An 18,578-nucleotide genomic window follows, 5' to 3' on the forward strand; every position below is an offset into this window, starting at 1 on the left:
TTGGTGCAGTGGAACTGCTGATGATGGTCAGATCAGAACCGATCTTCTCAAATCTGAACGGAACACTTATAGTGAATTTGGTATTCTTATAAGAACATCATGCACTTACGTCCAGTCCAGAACAGTGATATTTGGTGCAGTGGAACTGCTGATGATGGTCAGAACACTCAGAACCAAACTCTTCAAATCTGAACGGCACGCTTATAGTGACTTTGGTATTTTTATAAGAACAGCATGCACTTACGTCCGGAACAGTGACATTTGGTGCAGTGGAACTGCTGATAATGGTCAGAACCGAACTCCTCAAATCTGAACGGCACACTCATAGTGACTTTGGTATTTTTGTAAGAAAAGCATGCATTTAAGTTCAGAACAGTGACATTTATTTAGTTATGTTTGTTAAGCATAATTATTGAGTTTTCAAGTCAAAGTTTGTCAAGCTTCGATTTCTTATAATCGGATTCATCGGATTCAATTGAGAAACTCCTCAAACCTTAGCGTTATACGTATATTGATTTATGTTGCCATCAAATAATTAAAGCATTAAAAGCAGTTTTAAACAAGTGCGAGTCGGGCTCGCGCACAAAGGGTTCCGTAGCAGCAAATATAATAAACTTATTATGTCAATTTATACACCTGGTGATGTTTCAGTGTAAGCACAATAACTTAACCAAAATTACAGTTAAATCAACCTATCTCAAAAACTATAAGAGATACTTTGATCAAACCAAAAATCGTTGAAAGAGTTAATTAGCATGCATCACCTCTATTTTTTTTAGAATTTTATACCCCGTAGTTATAAAAATAGAGGGGGGACATACTTTTTACGACTTTGAGAGCTGATATCTCAAAAACCGTTCACTTTAAGAAAAATGTTTTTTAGAAAACTTTATATCATTTTAAAAGACCTTTCCATTGATACCCCACACGGGTATGTACATCGAAAAAAAAATTTTCATCCCTCAGTTACATGTATGGGGGGCCCCACCCCCAATTCTTTTTTTTACTATTTAGTGTCATAATTTTGTAGCGGTTCATACAACACATATTCCCATCAAATTTCATCACTGTAGTACTTATAGTTTCCGAGTAAATCGGCTGTGACAGACGGACAGACGGACAGACGGACAGACGGACAGACGGACATGACGAAACTATAAGGGTTCCGTTTTTGCCATTTTGGCTACGGAACCCTAAAAATACCTACACATTTCTACATAATCCAACATTCGCAAGTAGCTTTCACCACAACCCGAAAGGCGGCGTCATCGTCCAAATCTAATGAGCCCAAACATGATGGGGTTATGATGAGGAGAATAGCAGTTCTGTTGACCACCTCCTGACTCCATCATGAGACCTTGGACCTCATCTAGTTCGATGGTGCTCGTCAGCCCAAATCTAATGAGCCCGAACATGATGGGGTTATGATGAGGAGAATAGCAGTTCTGTTGGCCACCTCCTGACCCCGTCATAAGACCTTGGACCTCATCTAGTTCGGTGGTGCTCGTCAGCCCAAATCTAATGAGCCCAAACATGATGGGGTTATGATGAGGAGAATAGCAATTCTGTTGACCACCTCCTGACTCCATCATGAGACCCTGGACCTCATCTAGTTCGATGGTGCTCGTCAGCCCAAATCTAATGAGCCCAAACATGATGGGGTTATGATGAGGAGAATAGCAGTTCTGTTGACCACCTCCTGACTCCATCATGATACCTTGGACCTCATCTAGTTCGATGGTGCTCGTCAGCCCAAATCTAATGAGCCCGAACATGATGGGGTTATGATGAGAATAGCAGTTCTGTTGGCCACCTCCTGACTCCATCATGAGACCTTGGACCTCATCTAGTTCGATGGTGCTCGTCAGCCCAAATCTAATGAGCCCGAACATGATGGGGTTATGATGAGGAGAATAGCAGTTCTGTTGGCCACCTCCTGACCCCGTCATGAGACCTTGGACCTCATCTAGTTCGATGGTGCTCGTCAGCCCAAATCTAATGAGCCCAAACATGATGGGGTTATGATGAGGAGAATAGCAGTTCTGTTGACCACCTCCTGACTCCATCATGAGACCTTGGACCTCATCTAGATCGATGGTGCTCATCAGCCCAAATCTAATGAGCCCAAACATGGTGGAGTTATGATAAGTAGAATAGCAGTTCTGTTGAACAACTCCTGCCTGACTCCATCATCATGAGAACCAGAACCTCATCCTGGTCCCAAAATATAATAATAATTCAAACTCTCAACAAACTTCACGTATAACTTAAAATCCAAAATCATATGAAAAGCATGTCGAATGCTAAAATTGCATAAGGTGTAAAAAGGATCAAGATTTGTTTAGTCGCAGTTTACGGCACTTCTCGGAACTATCGAGCTGCTTACGAAAGCTAGGTGCGCCGGACGATCAAACGCAGGTCCGTTGTCTTCGAGCGCTCGGCGCAGACTGAGCGGGCTCGCGTTAGCACAGTGTCTTTTATTCGAATTTTAGGTGTTTTAAAAACATATCTATCGACAGAAAGGTATGTCTTATATGTATGATTTTTTTCTTATAGGTCAATAAGAAGTTCTAGTTTAGGATAATATTATTTAAGAGTTACAAAAAATGCAGGAATCGCAGGAAAAATACATAATGTAAACCTCTTTTTATCGAAAAAATGGGGAGGATACGGAAGGTTATTTATCCACCATTTCAAGTAAATCTTAAAATGTCAAAGTATTAGCTAACTCGTACAGGATATAACAAATAGGATTGTGATCATTTATTACCCCAAATAACATTTTTAACAGCACAATCACGATTCTAAACGAGCTATCCCACTATGAAAATTGAAAACGTCTTCCGAAAAAACTGATTTTTCGGAAGTATAAAAAGACATATTTTAAAGTAGTACCAATTGACTTTCTAGCTTAAGATATGTACTTTTAGGAACATTATCATTTTTTTAATAATCATTTATAGTTTCTTTATAATTTTGAATGAAAAAGGTTCTATTTTGCAAAAAACGCTCGTCTTTAGGAATAAGGCCTCTTAATGTACAATTGGCATAGTCGATGCTCTCAATTACAGATCCGGCTTACATAGCCGTAAAATAATTTAGTAATAAACAATGACAATGAAGATATTAGAAAATATTGTCATGTAATCTTTTTTTATGAAAATATATTAAGCAGAATACATGGCTGCTCCTTGGCAGGACCTTTAACAACTGCTAATTATTTATCTATCAACATGATAAAATTAATAAAAGGTAATAATCAATGTGTACTAGCCACCAATTTTGCTATAAGATAACAAACATTACCATATCAAAGCTTCATACGCAAGCCACGGTGATACGGCTGCTTTCGAGGCTGGCGGCACAACGACCGCAGACGTTGGCCCTTCATGACAAGGTTGTCGCGCAGCCTGTAGCATGCACTCTATTGGAAACCGTAATTCCACCAGCAACCTCTGGAAAGTATTAGTGCAAGCAACCCTTTCAAGGTAACCTTGAGATCACTACTCTTTAAGGTCATAAAACATGCTTTTGACAAACAAGGTCTCAAGCTAACCTCTTAAAGATATACTATATAACACATGATGGTCCGTCTCCAAAGACCTGCATCACAAATACCAGAAACAGAACTAGCCTCTTAGGGATAGTCTACAGAACACATGATGGTCCGTCTCCAAAGACCTGCATCACAAATACCAGAAACAGAACTAGCCTCTTAAGGATAGTCTATAGAACACATGATGGCCCGTCTCCAAAGACCTGCATCACAAATACCAGAAACAGAACTAGCCTCTTAAGGATAGTCTACAGCGAACACATGATGGTCCGTCTCCAAAGACCTGCATCACAAATACCAGAAACAGAACTAGCCTCTTAAGGATAGTCTATAGAACACATGATGGCCCGTCTCCAAAGACCTGCATCACAAATACCAGAAACAGAACTAGCCTCTTAAGGATAGTCTATATAACACATGATGGTCCGTCTCCAAAGACCTGCATCACAAATACCAGAAACAGAACTAACCTCACAAGGATAGTCTATATAACACATGATGGCCCGTCTCCAAGACCTGCATCACAAATACCAGAAATAGAACTAACCTCACAGGGATAGTCTATATAACACATGATGGCCCGTCTCCAAAGACCTGCATCACAATAATAGGTCTTATGCACATGGTCCGCCTCCTAAGGCCTGCATTGCATAAACAGAACTACTTAAGAAACAATAATCAAAGTGATAAATGTATAGCAGACATTAAAGTAATCATTATAATTATGATTCACACTTTAAGTGACGGAAATCACTTCATTTTTACTTGTGGATATCACATTAGTTACACTACCATGGATACCACAAGATTCAGGTACAATGTGCTTATCAGGAAACCCTGTGAACAGAATATATTATTAACATCATGTAAAGGCAACACAACTCGGTTCTTAATCCGGCGTGTATATATGCAATGGAAACTCAGTTCTTAATCTGAAAGTAATAAGACAAGCACAACTCGGTTCTTAATCTGAGACTAATAAGACAAAACACAACTCGGTTCTTAATCCGGCGTGCATATATGTAATGACAACTCAGTTCTTAATCTGAGACTAATAAGACAAAACACAACTCGGTTCTCAATCCGGCGTGCATATATGTAATGACAACTCAGTTCTTAATCTGAGACTAATAAGACAAAACACAACTCGGTTCTCAATCCGGTGTGCATATATGTAATGACAACTCAGTTCTTAATCTGAGACCAATAAGACAAAACACAACTCGGTTCTTAATCCGGCGTGCATATATGTAATGACAACTCAGTTCTTAATCTGAGACTAATAAGACAAAATACAACTCGGTTCTCAATCCGGCGTGCATATATGTAATGACAACTCAGTTCTTAATCTGAGACTAATAAGACAAAACACAACTCGGTTCTCAATCCGGCGTGCATATATGTAATGACAACTCAGTTCTTAATCTGAGACCAATAAGACAAAACACAACTCGGTTCTTAATCCGGCGTGCATATATGTAATGACAACTCAGTTCTTAATCTGAGACTAATAAGACAAAACACAACTCGGTTCTCAATCCGGCGTGCATATATGTAATGACAACTCAGTTCTTAATCTGAGACTAATAAGACAAAACACAACTCGGTTCTCAATCCGGTGTGCATATATGTAATGACAACTCAGTTCTTAATCTGAGACCAATAAGACAAAACACAACTCGGTTCTTAATCCGGCGTGCATATATGTAATGACAACTCAGTTCTTAATCTGAGACTAATAAGACAAAACACAACTCGGTTCTTAATCCGGCGTGCATATATGTAATGACAACTCAGTTCTTAATCTGAGACTAATAAGACAAAACACAACTCGGTTCTCAATCCGGCGTGCATATATGTAATGACAACTCAGTTCTTAATCTGAGACTAATAAGACAAAACACAACTCGGTTCTCAATCCGGCGTGCATATATGTAATGACAACTCAGTTCTTAATCTGAGACTAATAAGACAAAACACAACTCGGTTCTCAATCCGGCGTGCATATATGTAATGACAACTCAGTTCTTAATCTGAGACCAATAAGACAAAACACAACTCGGTTCTTAATCCGGCGTGCATATATGTAATGACAACTCAGTTCTTAATCTGAGACTAATAAGACAAAACACAACTCGGTTCTTAATCCGGCGTGCATATATGTAATGACAACTCAGTTCTTAATCTGAGACTAATAAGACAAAACACAACTCGGTTCTCAATCCGGCGTGCATATATGTAATGACAACTCAGTTCTTAATCTGAGACTAATAAGACAAAACACAACTCGGTTCTTAATCCGGCGTGCATATATGTAATGACAACTCAGTTCTTAATCTGAGACTAATAAGACAAAACACAACTCGGTTCTCAATCCGGCGTGCATACATGTAATGACAACTCAGTTCTTAATCTGAGACTAATAAGACAAAACACAACTCGGTTCTCAATCCGGCGTGCAACTTGTCTTATTTTTCCCGTGCCCCTAAGGTAACACGCTTACTATATATACCATTATTGAAACACATTCCAGTCAAGCAAGAATAATCATATGGCACTTGGCTTGACTTATCGAGGTTTCACTACATTCAAATAATGTAATATTTTATCTATCATTGTTCACTTACCAAATGGTTCTTGACAAAGGTATTTATATATCATCATCAGGCATGGTGCATAAGCTTAATAATTAAACCATCAAGCTTGCCAGACACACTAGAGAGGTGCTCCAGCTGTAGGTATATGTGCAATTTAACACTTTCGCTACCAAGAACCCGACTGTCGGGTACACCGCTCGTAGAAGCGTAGCCGATTACATGGGTTTCCCCGTATGTAGCGAAAATGTCGTAGCGCCGCGTAGAGCCCGGTTTCGAAAGTGTTAAAGCACAACATTATCCATATAGCTGCCACCTGCACAACTACATAATTTTGTTAGTTGTGTTAATACTATGCATATGCAAGAATACTTAGTACAGGTGATTGAGTTTTTATAACAAAATATCATTATTTTTGATTCTTGCAAAAGTCACAAAACATGTAAAATATATATATTCTTGTGAAATCAAGAAGCAATAGAAGTGTACAGTTATTTTTTTTTATATTTCAAGGAACAGAACATATTAAAAGTAGACAATACTTGTCAACTTCAAACGTTACCTGTTTGTCATGCTTCGGTTCAGAAACATTCCTTCGCAGTGAAGGGTTAAAATTATTAGAAGCTCCAATTAAGTTATTTACCTCAGATTATTGCACATCTGTTAAAAACTTAACTGATTGGCATGTTTCAAGCCCAATTCCAAATCAAACTGATTTGTTGTAACAGACAAGTATAGCATGTAGACCGTTAAAGTCCATCAGGTCTATAAATATCAAAATCTCTTACCATTAGCTATGACAAATTTTACCAGTGTCATAAATAGTTCAATAGATATCCAGTTTGGTGTTTCCAGCTTTTAGCAAGATTTAACCTCAGGAACTTCTGGAATCATGCCTTATCAATGCAAGTATTTTCAACTTATGGTCAATATTCACCAGGTTACCGGCAGGCAACTACTGTAATCAATAAATTAATCTGGAAAGGAATGTAATTAAGGAACAAATTATATCACTGATAATGCATTAAATGGACACTGGACTATGTCATGATAATAAATGTTCCAAGTGTCTGTCTAGGGAATATATTTGTCTTTGGTTCAATTTAGAACATGATTACATTTCTTGTCAAAAATGTTTGCAATGCTAAACCAACAATATTATACACAAAACAGCATCAACAATACACTATACTTCAGTGCTATGCCCTTAATTTTGACACACATTATGGTTTTAACAAGATGCATAATTAACCTCATCAAAATATTATTATGTTAATATTATTATTATTTTCTCAACATTTTTGATAAATTTGTGCCATGTAATATAGCAACATGTTTCCTCATTTAGAAAAATGCAAGATCATATAGAGTTTATATGCATAAGAATGTCACTAAGACAGATTTCAAAATACAGTCCCCGGTACAGGCCCCGGAGAAGTGTTAGTGAACTTATAGTCAACAGTTGTCAAAGTTTCTTATGCTTATTTACTCATCCCTTTATACCAACCTGTAGTGAATTTAAAATGTACTTACTGTCAGTATACTTACATAAGCCAGATGCAATGGTACAATATTATTGAGTAGGATAAATACCTTATTCCATGTCATTCCAGACAAACTTATATTTAATATGACAAATAGGGCAAGATAATGATCATCTCTCTTTGTAGATCATAAAACTCATAAAGTCACCTGTTATAAGGAATCATTTAGGTGCCATTTAGATTGAAACTTATCTTATATTTTGTTTCACTGTGACACCGTGACAATTGTCAATATATCACAAGTAGGTACAATATGTATTATGTATTCTGAAACATATCTGGAAGCACAAAAACACAACACACAAGGTGAGCTAATGATTATTCACTACAGCAGCCTCTCTATACATTTATACTCTGCCCGGAGCATTGTTGTGAATGACAACTTGGATGTGTTTTTAACGTCTCACCGTCCATGACTTACTGTGGTACTTATTGTGATACATTTTGTGAGCACATCCAAGTATTAGTATCTTCAACATATACATAATTAAGTTGATCTGAAATAAAGAAACACAACACAGTATTCTGGATGTTGATCACTTCTGCCCCAGAGCACTGTGTTTGGATCACATTTACTTCCTGTTACACACTCATTATGATCAAATACTACTCCAAAGTGTGAATATCTCTTAAACTGCAATGAATCTGAAAGAAAACACAAGACACGCCAGCACACTAGGCATGTTCTATCTCTTTGTTGGCACAATTACGGACAACTATTTGATCACGTACTTTGCCTCTTACACTTTTAACTGTATTATATGGTGCTAGTGTCTTTACTCGTTGAATCAGATCGACTGGTGTTAATTAAATACTGTTGGACTAACATGGCAAAAGTTACATTACTAGCCATCGAAAAGCTGATCCAAAACGCTATTGCACCGATGGAACAGAAAATTGCCGAAATTCACCTAAAAGTCGACGCGATTTTAGTGCATTTAAAGTTAGACACACAAAATAAAATATCTAACGGAAAAAATCAAGTAAAACCAGTTGGCAAGGAGCAAACGAAGCAGCCACCGAACACCGAAGACACGGACCCGAAGCAAGCGCGAAACAAACCGACAGGTACGTCACCAGCGACCACTGCGACAGCATCCGCGCGCAGTGCACGAGCGAACGCGAGAACTCTACATGCGCAAGCTACCGCTTCTGCAACTCGGAAGTCTCTCTCGCACGCGGCGCCTCACACCGCTGCATCTGTCTCCATCGCACCAACAAGTAAGTCCGCAGATACACAAACTCCGAACCCGCTACCGAACATTGCCGACCCTACGGTGCAAGTAAGCGATGACGCGCTATCGCTTAGTGGGGCCACGAAACTCGCGAGCGAAGACGATCTGCAGTCACCTGAGCCGGGCATAGATAATACATGGGAGGAATTCGAACCACGGAAACGCAAAAATAGGAGACGCAATAAAAACAACAAGATAGTTGTCGGTACAGGCTCCAACATGAAGACGTAAAAGGTGTAGAACAACTAAAATATATTCAAGCGTGGTCCTTTAAGCCTGAGACGACGAAGGAGAACGTACTAAATTTCTTGAGAAAAACAGCAAATTCTGACGACTACTTTGTTGAGAAGAGAATTATTAAAACCGACCGACATGCCGCATTTTTAATAGGCATACCAGAAGACTTATTTGAAAGCTTTAAATCGCCCACTGTGTGGCCGCCGCGCGTGAGATTCACTGAGTGGTTTCAAGGACGTCCCCGCGCCACCGCGCGGGGATACCACGACCGCCGCTCCGGCGCCAGCGCAGTGTTATCAGCAGACAAACGAGCGCAGCGCAGCTGATCTACCTGCGTTTGACAATATTAAAAAAATCGTTGTGTGTCAACAAAATATACGCGCACTGGACAACAAGACACAGCGGTTGGAAGTATTGCTGCGTAATGAATTAGATTGCGACGTACTTGCTTTAACCGAGCATTGGTTGGACAGCGCTAATTTAAAATGTGTTAGTTTAGATAACTATAAGTTAATATCTAGTTATTGTCGTTCGACCGGTTTACACGGCGGTTCCTGTATATACGTTCGTAATAATATTCGGGCGCTCGAAAATACGGATCTCACTGTATTATCGAAAGACCGGGTATGTGAAATATCAGCTGTCGATCTCATCGACTATAATATAACTATTATATGTATTTATAGGTCAAACTGCGAAGTTAGTTCATATGACTTTCTTAGGCATCTAGATAGTCTGCTCGACAAACTTAGTAGCGTTGATAAAGACTGTATAATTCTAGGAGACACTAATATAGATGACACTGAGAGCAATAGCAAGCTTGAGTTAAAACAACTATATGACCTACTAGCGGCCCATGATTTTAGAAACATGGTAAATTTTCCTACCAGGGTCACGGCCACTACGGCAACCAACCTAGATCACGTGTACTGGAACGGGCTGCGCTCCGCGCTGCGCGCCGCGCCCGTCGCCACGCACCTCAGCGACCACCTCGCCGTGCGCGCCGAGCTGCTGCGCCCGCGCGCCCCGCCCGCACCCCCCACCCGCCGCGCCAGGGTGTACTCGACGCGGTTTTACAATGAATTCCGAATGGCGATACGGAGTGTGGACTGGCAGGAAACCATAGCACGTAATAATCAATCTGTCACGAAGCTAATAGAGTCCCTCATTAACACTATTAGAAATAAATTCGAAATTTGCTTTCCGATTAAAACAATTAGTAACAGGAAAAGGGAATCGTGGGTAACTAGAGACATTGACGACCTTAAAACCTTATTGTTCGATATTATAGATCTTGGTAAGCAATTTCCGGATAATGAACATGTATCAAATCTCATAACAGACATGAATCGTAAGTATAATAGCTTACTCAACTCAAAAAAAAATAGCTACTATTCTAATACTATTACCAAAAGCGCTAACACCATTAGGACGATGTGGAGTATAATAAACCGCGAAAAAGGGAAGAACACTTCCGTGGATCCCGTGGATTACACGGACCTAGTCCTCGATACCGAGGGGAGTAAATACAAAACAAAAAAGGCCGCCGCTGACGCCATGAATAACAGGTTTGCGGGAGCAGCAGTAGCATGCGGCGCGGCACCCGCCGACAGGCCGCGCGCCCTAGCCGCCCTGCGCGCTGCCCGCCCGCCCGCCGATCGCTGCGTTAAGCTAAAGCCGTTTACACCGGACGAAGTATTCCGCATCATTACAACCTGTATAGCGAAGAAAACTACGCGCGATATCTACGACATCTCCGTCACACTGATCCACTCAGTAGCAGTCGATATGGCCCCAATACTAACCTTTGTGTACAACAGATGCCTTCGTGAGGGCGTCTTCCCTGACCCACTAAAAGAAAGCCGAATTTCACCGCTTTACAAAGGGAAGGGAAAGAAGACCGATATCGATGCGTACATACCTGTAGCGATTATCCCGGTAATCGCCAAAATATTTGAATACGGCTTATGTTCTCGACTTACAGATTTCCTCAACACAACCAATGCACTGTCTAATAGACAATACGCGTACCGGAAAGGGCGTTCAACCACCACGCTGACACGAGCCGTAGTTCGTCAGATACTGGAGGCCCGCGAATGCAAGAACCAAGTCGCCGTCCTTTGCTGCGACCTGTCCAAGGCGTTCGACGTTGCGGATCGTAACCTTCTTACTGACAAACTGCGGCACTATAGACTGGAAGGTCCTGCATTGGCGTTGATGACAAACCTATTAAGAGACAGGAAACAGATTGTTATAGCTGACAGTGGTCGCGTACGATCTGACGCCGTTGTCACAAGTATGGGCGTCGCTCAAGGTTCTTCAGTATCGAATATACTTTTCTCGTTGCTGTTGAACGACCTGCCCGATGCACTTGGCTGGGGGGAAACCTACATGTACGCTGACGATGTCGCGATAGTAGTGCAAGCAGCGTCATATGAGGAGCTTGAACATAGACTCAACATTACGGCCGCCACAATAGCAAACTGGTTTAGTATTAATGGTCTCATACTAAATACACAAAAAACTCACCTCATTAATTTCGATCTGTCGGGACGTCAAATGAGCTCGTTATCAGTTTTGGCGAAGGGTGAAGTAATTGAACAGGTCTCTAACTCCACATTTTTGGGATTCGAACTCGATAGCGGACTCACGTGGAGTTGCCACATTAACAAAGTGTGCAATAAACTCGCGGCAGCATGTTTCGCGCTAAAACGGCTGGCACGTGTCCTGCCAGTAGAAACGGTCCGCTCTTGCTATTTCGCTTCAGTACACGCGCACCTGCAGTACGGAATTGAGTTTTGGGCAGGGGCCGCGGAATGGGAGAGAGTGTTTAGGCTTCAGAAGCGCGCAGTACGCGCTATAGCGCGCGTGCCACAAATGGTCTCTGCGAAACCAATATTTAAGAACCTAGGTATTCTAACGCTCCCTTCGCTTTTAATATTACAAATGGCTGTGATTACTCGCGAGGAGGTGGAATCCATGCCTATCAGAAACGAGGTTCACCGTAGGTATGAAACCCGGAGTGCGCGAGCCGGAAAACTACCCCTTGTACCTCTCAGACTCACCAAATCGAAAAAGCTCGTTCATGCCATGGGTCGCAAGGTTTATAATCATCTTCCGAGTGAGGTCGTCGCGGCTCCTAGTGCGTCAGTGTTTAAAATTAAATTGAAAAACTGGCTTGTCGAGCAGGCCTTCTATAACTACAATGAGTTATTTATAATAAGATAATTTTATTGTACTCTCATTATACTGTTGTATTTTATATTATTGTACTTATACATAAGTGTAAATGTGATTTGACATGTAATATGATTTTACCAATAAATATGATTATGATTATTGATTATTTTATTTACTTGCTTTTTTACGGTTTGACTTGATTACCTATATTTTTGATTTTTAAATTAGAATACCTACGTTATATTTAAAAAAATATACATACCTAAATTCATTTGTTTGTTATAAGTTATAACTATGTAAAATATACGTATTTACATAGCTACAGATGTACTCGTAGTGCGAAAAGTTTTTCCTCCGTATTTTTCCGGAAACGTTATTTATCATGCTAGTTCAGTCAATATCTTCAGTCAACATCTTGTACTGAGACTGACTGAAATAGCATGACACGTTCGTACGTTTCCGTAACAATGCGAAGGTAAATCTTTTCGCTCTACATCTGTACATACGAGTACATAGGTTTATGTAAAACTAGCTTTCGCCCGCGGCTTCGCTCGCGTTAGAAAGAGACAAAAAGTAGCCTATGTCACTCTCTATCCCTTCAACTATCTCCACTTAAAAAATCACGTCAATTCGTCTCTTTGTTTTGCCGTGAAAGACGGACAAACAAACAGACACACACACCTTCCCATTTATAATATTATGTAATATGGATTGTATACGTACTTAGACATCATTTTATGTGCATGGAAAATTATTAATAAACCGTTTCAAAAAAGAACATTGTTCAACAGCAGGTGTTTGTTTTATTACTTCGTTCTGTTCTTACCTATTATGTACTTGTATAAACTACGACAGGTTATTATTATTTATTTTGCAGAGTAAATACCTAGGTATAGATTATTAATAATATAATATATCAATGCAGTGTTTTTGCTGTAGGTCGACTATTAATTTATTGATTATTTGTGAATAATAAAATAAGTATTTATGTTTTATGCGTTAGGTGAAATATCATTACAAGTCTCCTCTATACATACCTACCTGCGAAGAGAAGCCTTCTAAGTATTAAATATAGGAATATTCATATACTTTGCAAAGTTGAAATTAAATTACCTAAAAAAAAACTATTAGATCTAAAATTTAACCTAAAATAAAAATGAAAATTAAACTAAATAAATCTAAAATTAAACTAAAATAAATCTAAAAAAATAATAATCTTCGGTCTCCGGTGGCGTCTCTTAGTCTCTTCGATAAGTATTTGAAGACTATGAAATTTTATAATTTGTGATGTGATATTAATGAATTGTCTAAACTACCTATTCGTTGGCAGTTTTCTTTCTTCATCTTAGTTGTACCTACGTAGGTATTACCTAGTAGGTTAGTAGATGTAAGAACACCGACTCATGGCTTTGAGCCCGTATAATTTGCTAGTAAAAAAAGTTTTAAGCATTATATTTTTAAGTCCCCGTAGGTTTGAGGTACGAATACTTAAGCGTTGCATATGTGCGTCCCCAGAACCTTGGATGTTAAACCAAAGTTTTTTTTTTGGATTTTTAATATAAAAATAAGTAGATAATCGATATGTGACTTATAAAAGTCAATTTGATAAGCCCTGGAGATAGGCCTCAAGGTTAGTACATAATAATTATTCTCTGGCATCCGTATGGTGATCTGAAACGTCAGTCAAAAACTCCACCATAACCTCGTCCTGCCCACCGTACCTACCTATGTACCTAGATGTTTAAGCCATTGAAATTTAAGCCAAATTATTGAATCAATATGGTAGATTTTCCTTTGTATCATGATTAAGGTAAAACCTAAAAAAAACGGAATACAAAATACCCTAAAAATCAGTTTTGTGGACATCCCAATGACCATATCTAATATAATATTACAGTTTGTTTTACTTAGTACCTCTTTCAGATGAAACGCCTTAAGTGAAACTTCAGTGATATTTAGAAGTTGTGTCGTTTTAAAATAGTACATTACTACAGAGGCCGGGACAAATGACCTCAGACCTCAGACCTATCCGGCCTCGCTTCGCTCGGCCGTCTATATGTCTTCGGCCGGCAACCCCATTTCCCACCGAGGTATGTATAGTGCTTTTCTCAAACATGGTATGAAATAAATAAAGTCTACTGAAAATAGTAACTTTGGATGGTTGTATCTCCTAAGTGGTGCGTCGTAGCGCAAAAATAATCGAATTTTCGTTCCGCTTTAATACCCCGTATACGCCTATAAAAAAACAAAAAATTAAAAAAACGTATGAAAACGCACCCCAAAATCAAATATTGTCTAGGGCCCGTACCAGTTGCAGTCGGCACGTCTATAAAGCCCCTTATAGTTTTTTTTTAATTGGCTAAATACCTGGATGTTATGTCACAATTATCTGTGTTTGGAAATTAAAAAAGAAGACTTTGCCGGCCTTGGCCTGCAAGGTTTGTATGAAATTCCATTATCTATCAATCGTCCTAGCCGCACCTGCAACGTCATACTTCGCTGCCAATTATAAGGCACATAACATCAATATTTCATACCATGTTTGAGAAAAAATATTTTTACTATTTTTGTAGGTAAACTTAATTCGGTATACCTCTGTAGCATGCCGCATACCTACATAGTAATGAATGACGTAAACTCGAACATTTGTCGGCCCACTTGTACAAATATCTTCATTATACTATTTGTTATTATAATTGTTGTGTGGAAATTCCCACAAGGAGCCACGTTAATTACTTGTCAATCAAAAACACTTGTATCTTATTGAAAGATACTGATGTTAAACGTATTTAATTTAATACGATTTGTGGCTTATAATATAGATAAACATAAAAATCTAGACAGAGTTTTAGAGAATGTAAAATTGAAATGATAAAAAATGTAGAATTATAATGCAGCGGTAAAATTAGTATTTTAGACACTATTTGAAAGGGCCAAATTTCCCTTTACATAAATAAAATTTACCCTCCTAGCAAGTCTGGAAGTCTGGACTCTGGATTGATGATTCAAGTTCTTCGTCACTTCCATAACACAAGCTTTCTAGGAGCGTTTACTTACTCAAAAACAAAATAATGTTTTTTTTAATACCGCGTCGGTGGCAAACAGGTATACGGCCCGCCTGATGGAAAGCGGTCACCGTAACCTATGGACGCCTGCAACTCAAGGGGTGTCACATGCGCGTTGCCGACCCATTAGAAACAGGTTTAGATGTTTGTGTCCTCTAAGTAAAATAAAGTAACATAGGTACCTAAGGTTTTAAGGCACTTTTCCTCCAAGACCTATTTTAGAATATTTCTTCGACTAATACCGATTGACTAAATAATCGTGTTTGTTCTCTTCAATCAACTTAATTAAGTAAATCTTATGAAATCAATTCTCGATTTGATTTCAAATCATTTTATTACCGTCAAGAGCCAACGATGCTTGAAGGTGAAGGGGCAGCGCTTCGCTCAAAGAATTATCTGCTTATTAAAGCGTTGGTTCCACTTCTGGAGGTATGCCTAACAAGAGGGTGGATGACTCGGCAGCAGCTCTGGCCAATATCGGGCGTTATTAGTCGACAAAACGCCCGCGTTTCGCCGCGTTACGCGTGAAACGGACCACCGAACTAGAACCTTTTTTACAGAAAACGCTTTTTATCGTTTTTATCCCGTTGGCCCGCCCCCCACGACGATTTACTAATCTCACACATTCTTCTTAACTGTAATTTCTAATGTGTGTCTGTTTTTAAAGATAATAAAACAAAACATTTACTAATAAGAATTCTTCATTTAATATTTCTATACACATTTTTAACAATTTAAACAATATTTACAGATATAATACTTATCTAACTGTTTTATATAAACAGATAAACAATAAAGTTATTATTATATCAACTAAAATAAATAACAGCTCTTACGAAATTTAGCACTGCTTTTTCTTACATTTTCTGACAAGAAAACTGAGATATAGGTATTTACATTAATCTATTATATCCAGATGACGACTATTCAATTGTTCGATGCAAACATTGTACTTGAAAACTTCTTTTGAAGTGTCAAATTATAATTTAGGATATAAATATTTACAACAGGACCACAGAGGTCTTCAAATCTACCTACCTACTGATTTAATAAATAGTTGCTCCTTAACACTAATGTACACATAAACTAATAATACACCTACATTTATATATGTGAGATCACTAAAATACCAACTGATATTTTAAATCGGGTTTTAAATTAGTTTAGCCACGGTTGCCGGTATTCTCGCTGCGCTCGGTCGGGCAATTACAACCATTTAGGCCTCACTACTGCGCGCCTGGCCGTGTTACCGACGGTTAAGTTCAGAACAAATTTACTTATAGGAATACCAGTAAATGCCACAAAATGTAACTTATTTGGTAAATTGACTTAAGTAGATGAATCGTAGTGTTTCGTTACAGATGCATACGGATTATGAGTATTTAAATATGGTTTTGAATATTGTTTTCATCGACGAGCACTTTGAAATCTGCACATGTACCTATTGTTCATATCTCGAGTACTTACAATCTAGCATTGCACGAAATGTTGTGGCAGGTCGAGTGAGCAGTGTGTCACGCGACGGGCAGCGGCGGCGGCGGTAGGTAGCAGGGGCGCAGCGCGTGCGCCGCCGCCTGCAGCAGCTCGGCGTGGTAGCGCTGCGCCGCCAGGATGTACGGCGCCGGCATCGCCAGCTCCAGCCGCGGCATCGCCAGCTGCGGCGGCGACTGCGCCGGCTCCGGCTCTAGCAGCGCATCTATCGTGAACGCTCGACGGGGCCTTTGTGGAGGTAACATTGTCACTGTTGCTACTTCGGGCAACTCCGCCGGCTCCGGACTGAGTTGAGGACACAGGGGAGGAGTGTAGAGGCTCGCCGTCGGCAAAGCTGGCGGCGGCGGTGGTGCACCCGCTTGACGTGCTAAAAATGCACGATTAAAACTGGCCAGCGCAGCAAGTTCCGCATTTAGGTTGTCTTTCTCTCCTTTCTGCAACTTAAAACGTTTGCGCCTCCTCAGCAACGAGCCGTTTTCGAACATGTCAAAGGCTTGCGGATGTAACGTCCAGTAGGCTCCCTTGCCGGGCCGGTCCGGGCGGCGCGGCACCTTCACGAAGCAGTCGTTGAAGGACAGGTTGTGCCGCAGCGAGTTCTGCCAGCGCTGCGTGTTGCGCCGGTAGTACGGGAAGCGGTCCGTGATGAACCGGTAGATCTCTGAGAGAGGCAGCATGCGCTCCGGAGAACTCCATATTGCCATCGCCGTCAATGAAATATACGAGTAGGGCGGCTTTTGATCTCCATACGACTCCCGGGATGGTCGCGGCATGGTCACTACCACAGACTTGGAACAGTTCGAAAATTTTAAAATGTGTGGACTACAAAAACACCAATGTACGGTCACGTCACTCCGTAGCGATGTGTGTGAAGGAACTGAGGCGCGGAGAGCTCGGTGCGCCGAGAGGCCGAGAGCCCGCCCGCTGCCGCGGCGCGGCGGAGCGCCCCGACCGGTACCCGGACCCCGGCCCTCATTGGTTGATCTAGCAACCAATCAGAACTCGCCAATTTCAGGTATAATGTCGGCTTTCGCTCCACTAACAAGGAATTTAAATTGATATTATGTTTATATTGCCTCCAAATATCTTTTGTGATGACACCGCTTTTTATTTAGCGTATGTAAATTACGATGATACAGAAAAAGAGATTTGAATTATACACCAATCCGACGATGAATTATTAAATTAAAATTTTGAGTAAGTAGGTATTATAATCTCTTTGAAGATTAAATGGTGCCGTTGCATTTAATCGAAGCATCGAATAAAGGTATCTACGTACACATTGAGGTAAGTACATTGCCACTGCTTATTATTGTACACTTACACTTATGTAGGTAGGTATATTGGTTGCATCCAGCCGACAAATCCTAGACTACCTACGCAGGGTGAAAAATTGCTCTATTAATTAGGGTTATGCCTAGATACCTATCTAATAAAAAGTTCCGTAAATTACCTAAATAATATGGTAGGTAATAGTACATTACTACAGAAGCCGGGACAAAGGGGGTTGCCGGCCGAAGACATATAGACTGGTATCGAAGACATATGGATAGGTCTGAGGCGGGCAACCCCATTTCCCGCCGAGGTATGTATAGTGCTTTTCTCAATTTTTGTCAAAATTTCTAAAAGTGGTAAATCGATCAAGTGAGCAAGTAGGAAGGTACCTACTTATAGTAGGT

General features: G+C 40.0%; 1 protein-coding gene across 1 annotated transcript; it reads right to left on the reverse strand.

Moving 5' to 3' along the window:
• Positions 1–16,115: 16,115 nt before the first annotated feature.
• Positions 16,116–17,784, reverse strand: LOC125225603 (fork head domain-containing protein FD4-like). The gene has a single exon (XM_048129383.1). The coding sequence runs from the start codon at positions 17,670–17,672 to the stop codon at positions 16,926–16,928; it is 747 nt and encodes a 248-aa protein (XP_047985340.1). The 5' UTR covers positions 17,673–17,784; the 3' UTR covers positions 16,116–16,925.
• Positions 17,785–18,578: the final 794 nt, after the last annotated feature.

The sequence above is a fragment of the Leguminivora glycinivorella genome, chromosome 4, assembly GCF_023078275.1.
Source record: "Leguminivora glycinivorella isolate SPB_JAAS2020 chromosome 4, LegGlyc_1.1, whole genome shotgun sequence".
In the NCBI taxonomy this organism is placed as follows: Eukaryota; Metazoa; Arthropoda; class Insecta; order Lepidoptera; family Tortricidae; genus Leguminivora; species Leguminivora glycinivorella.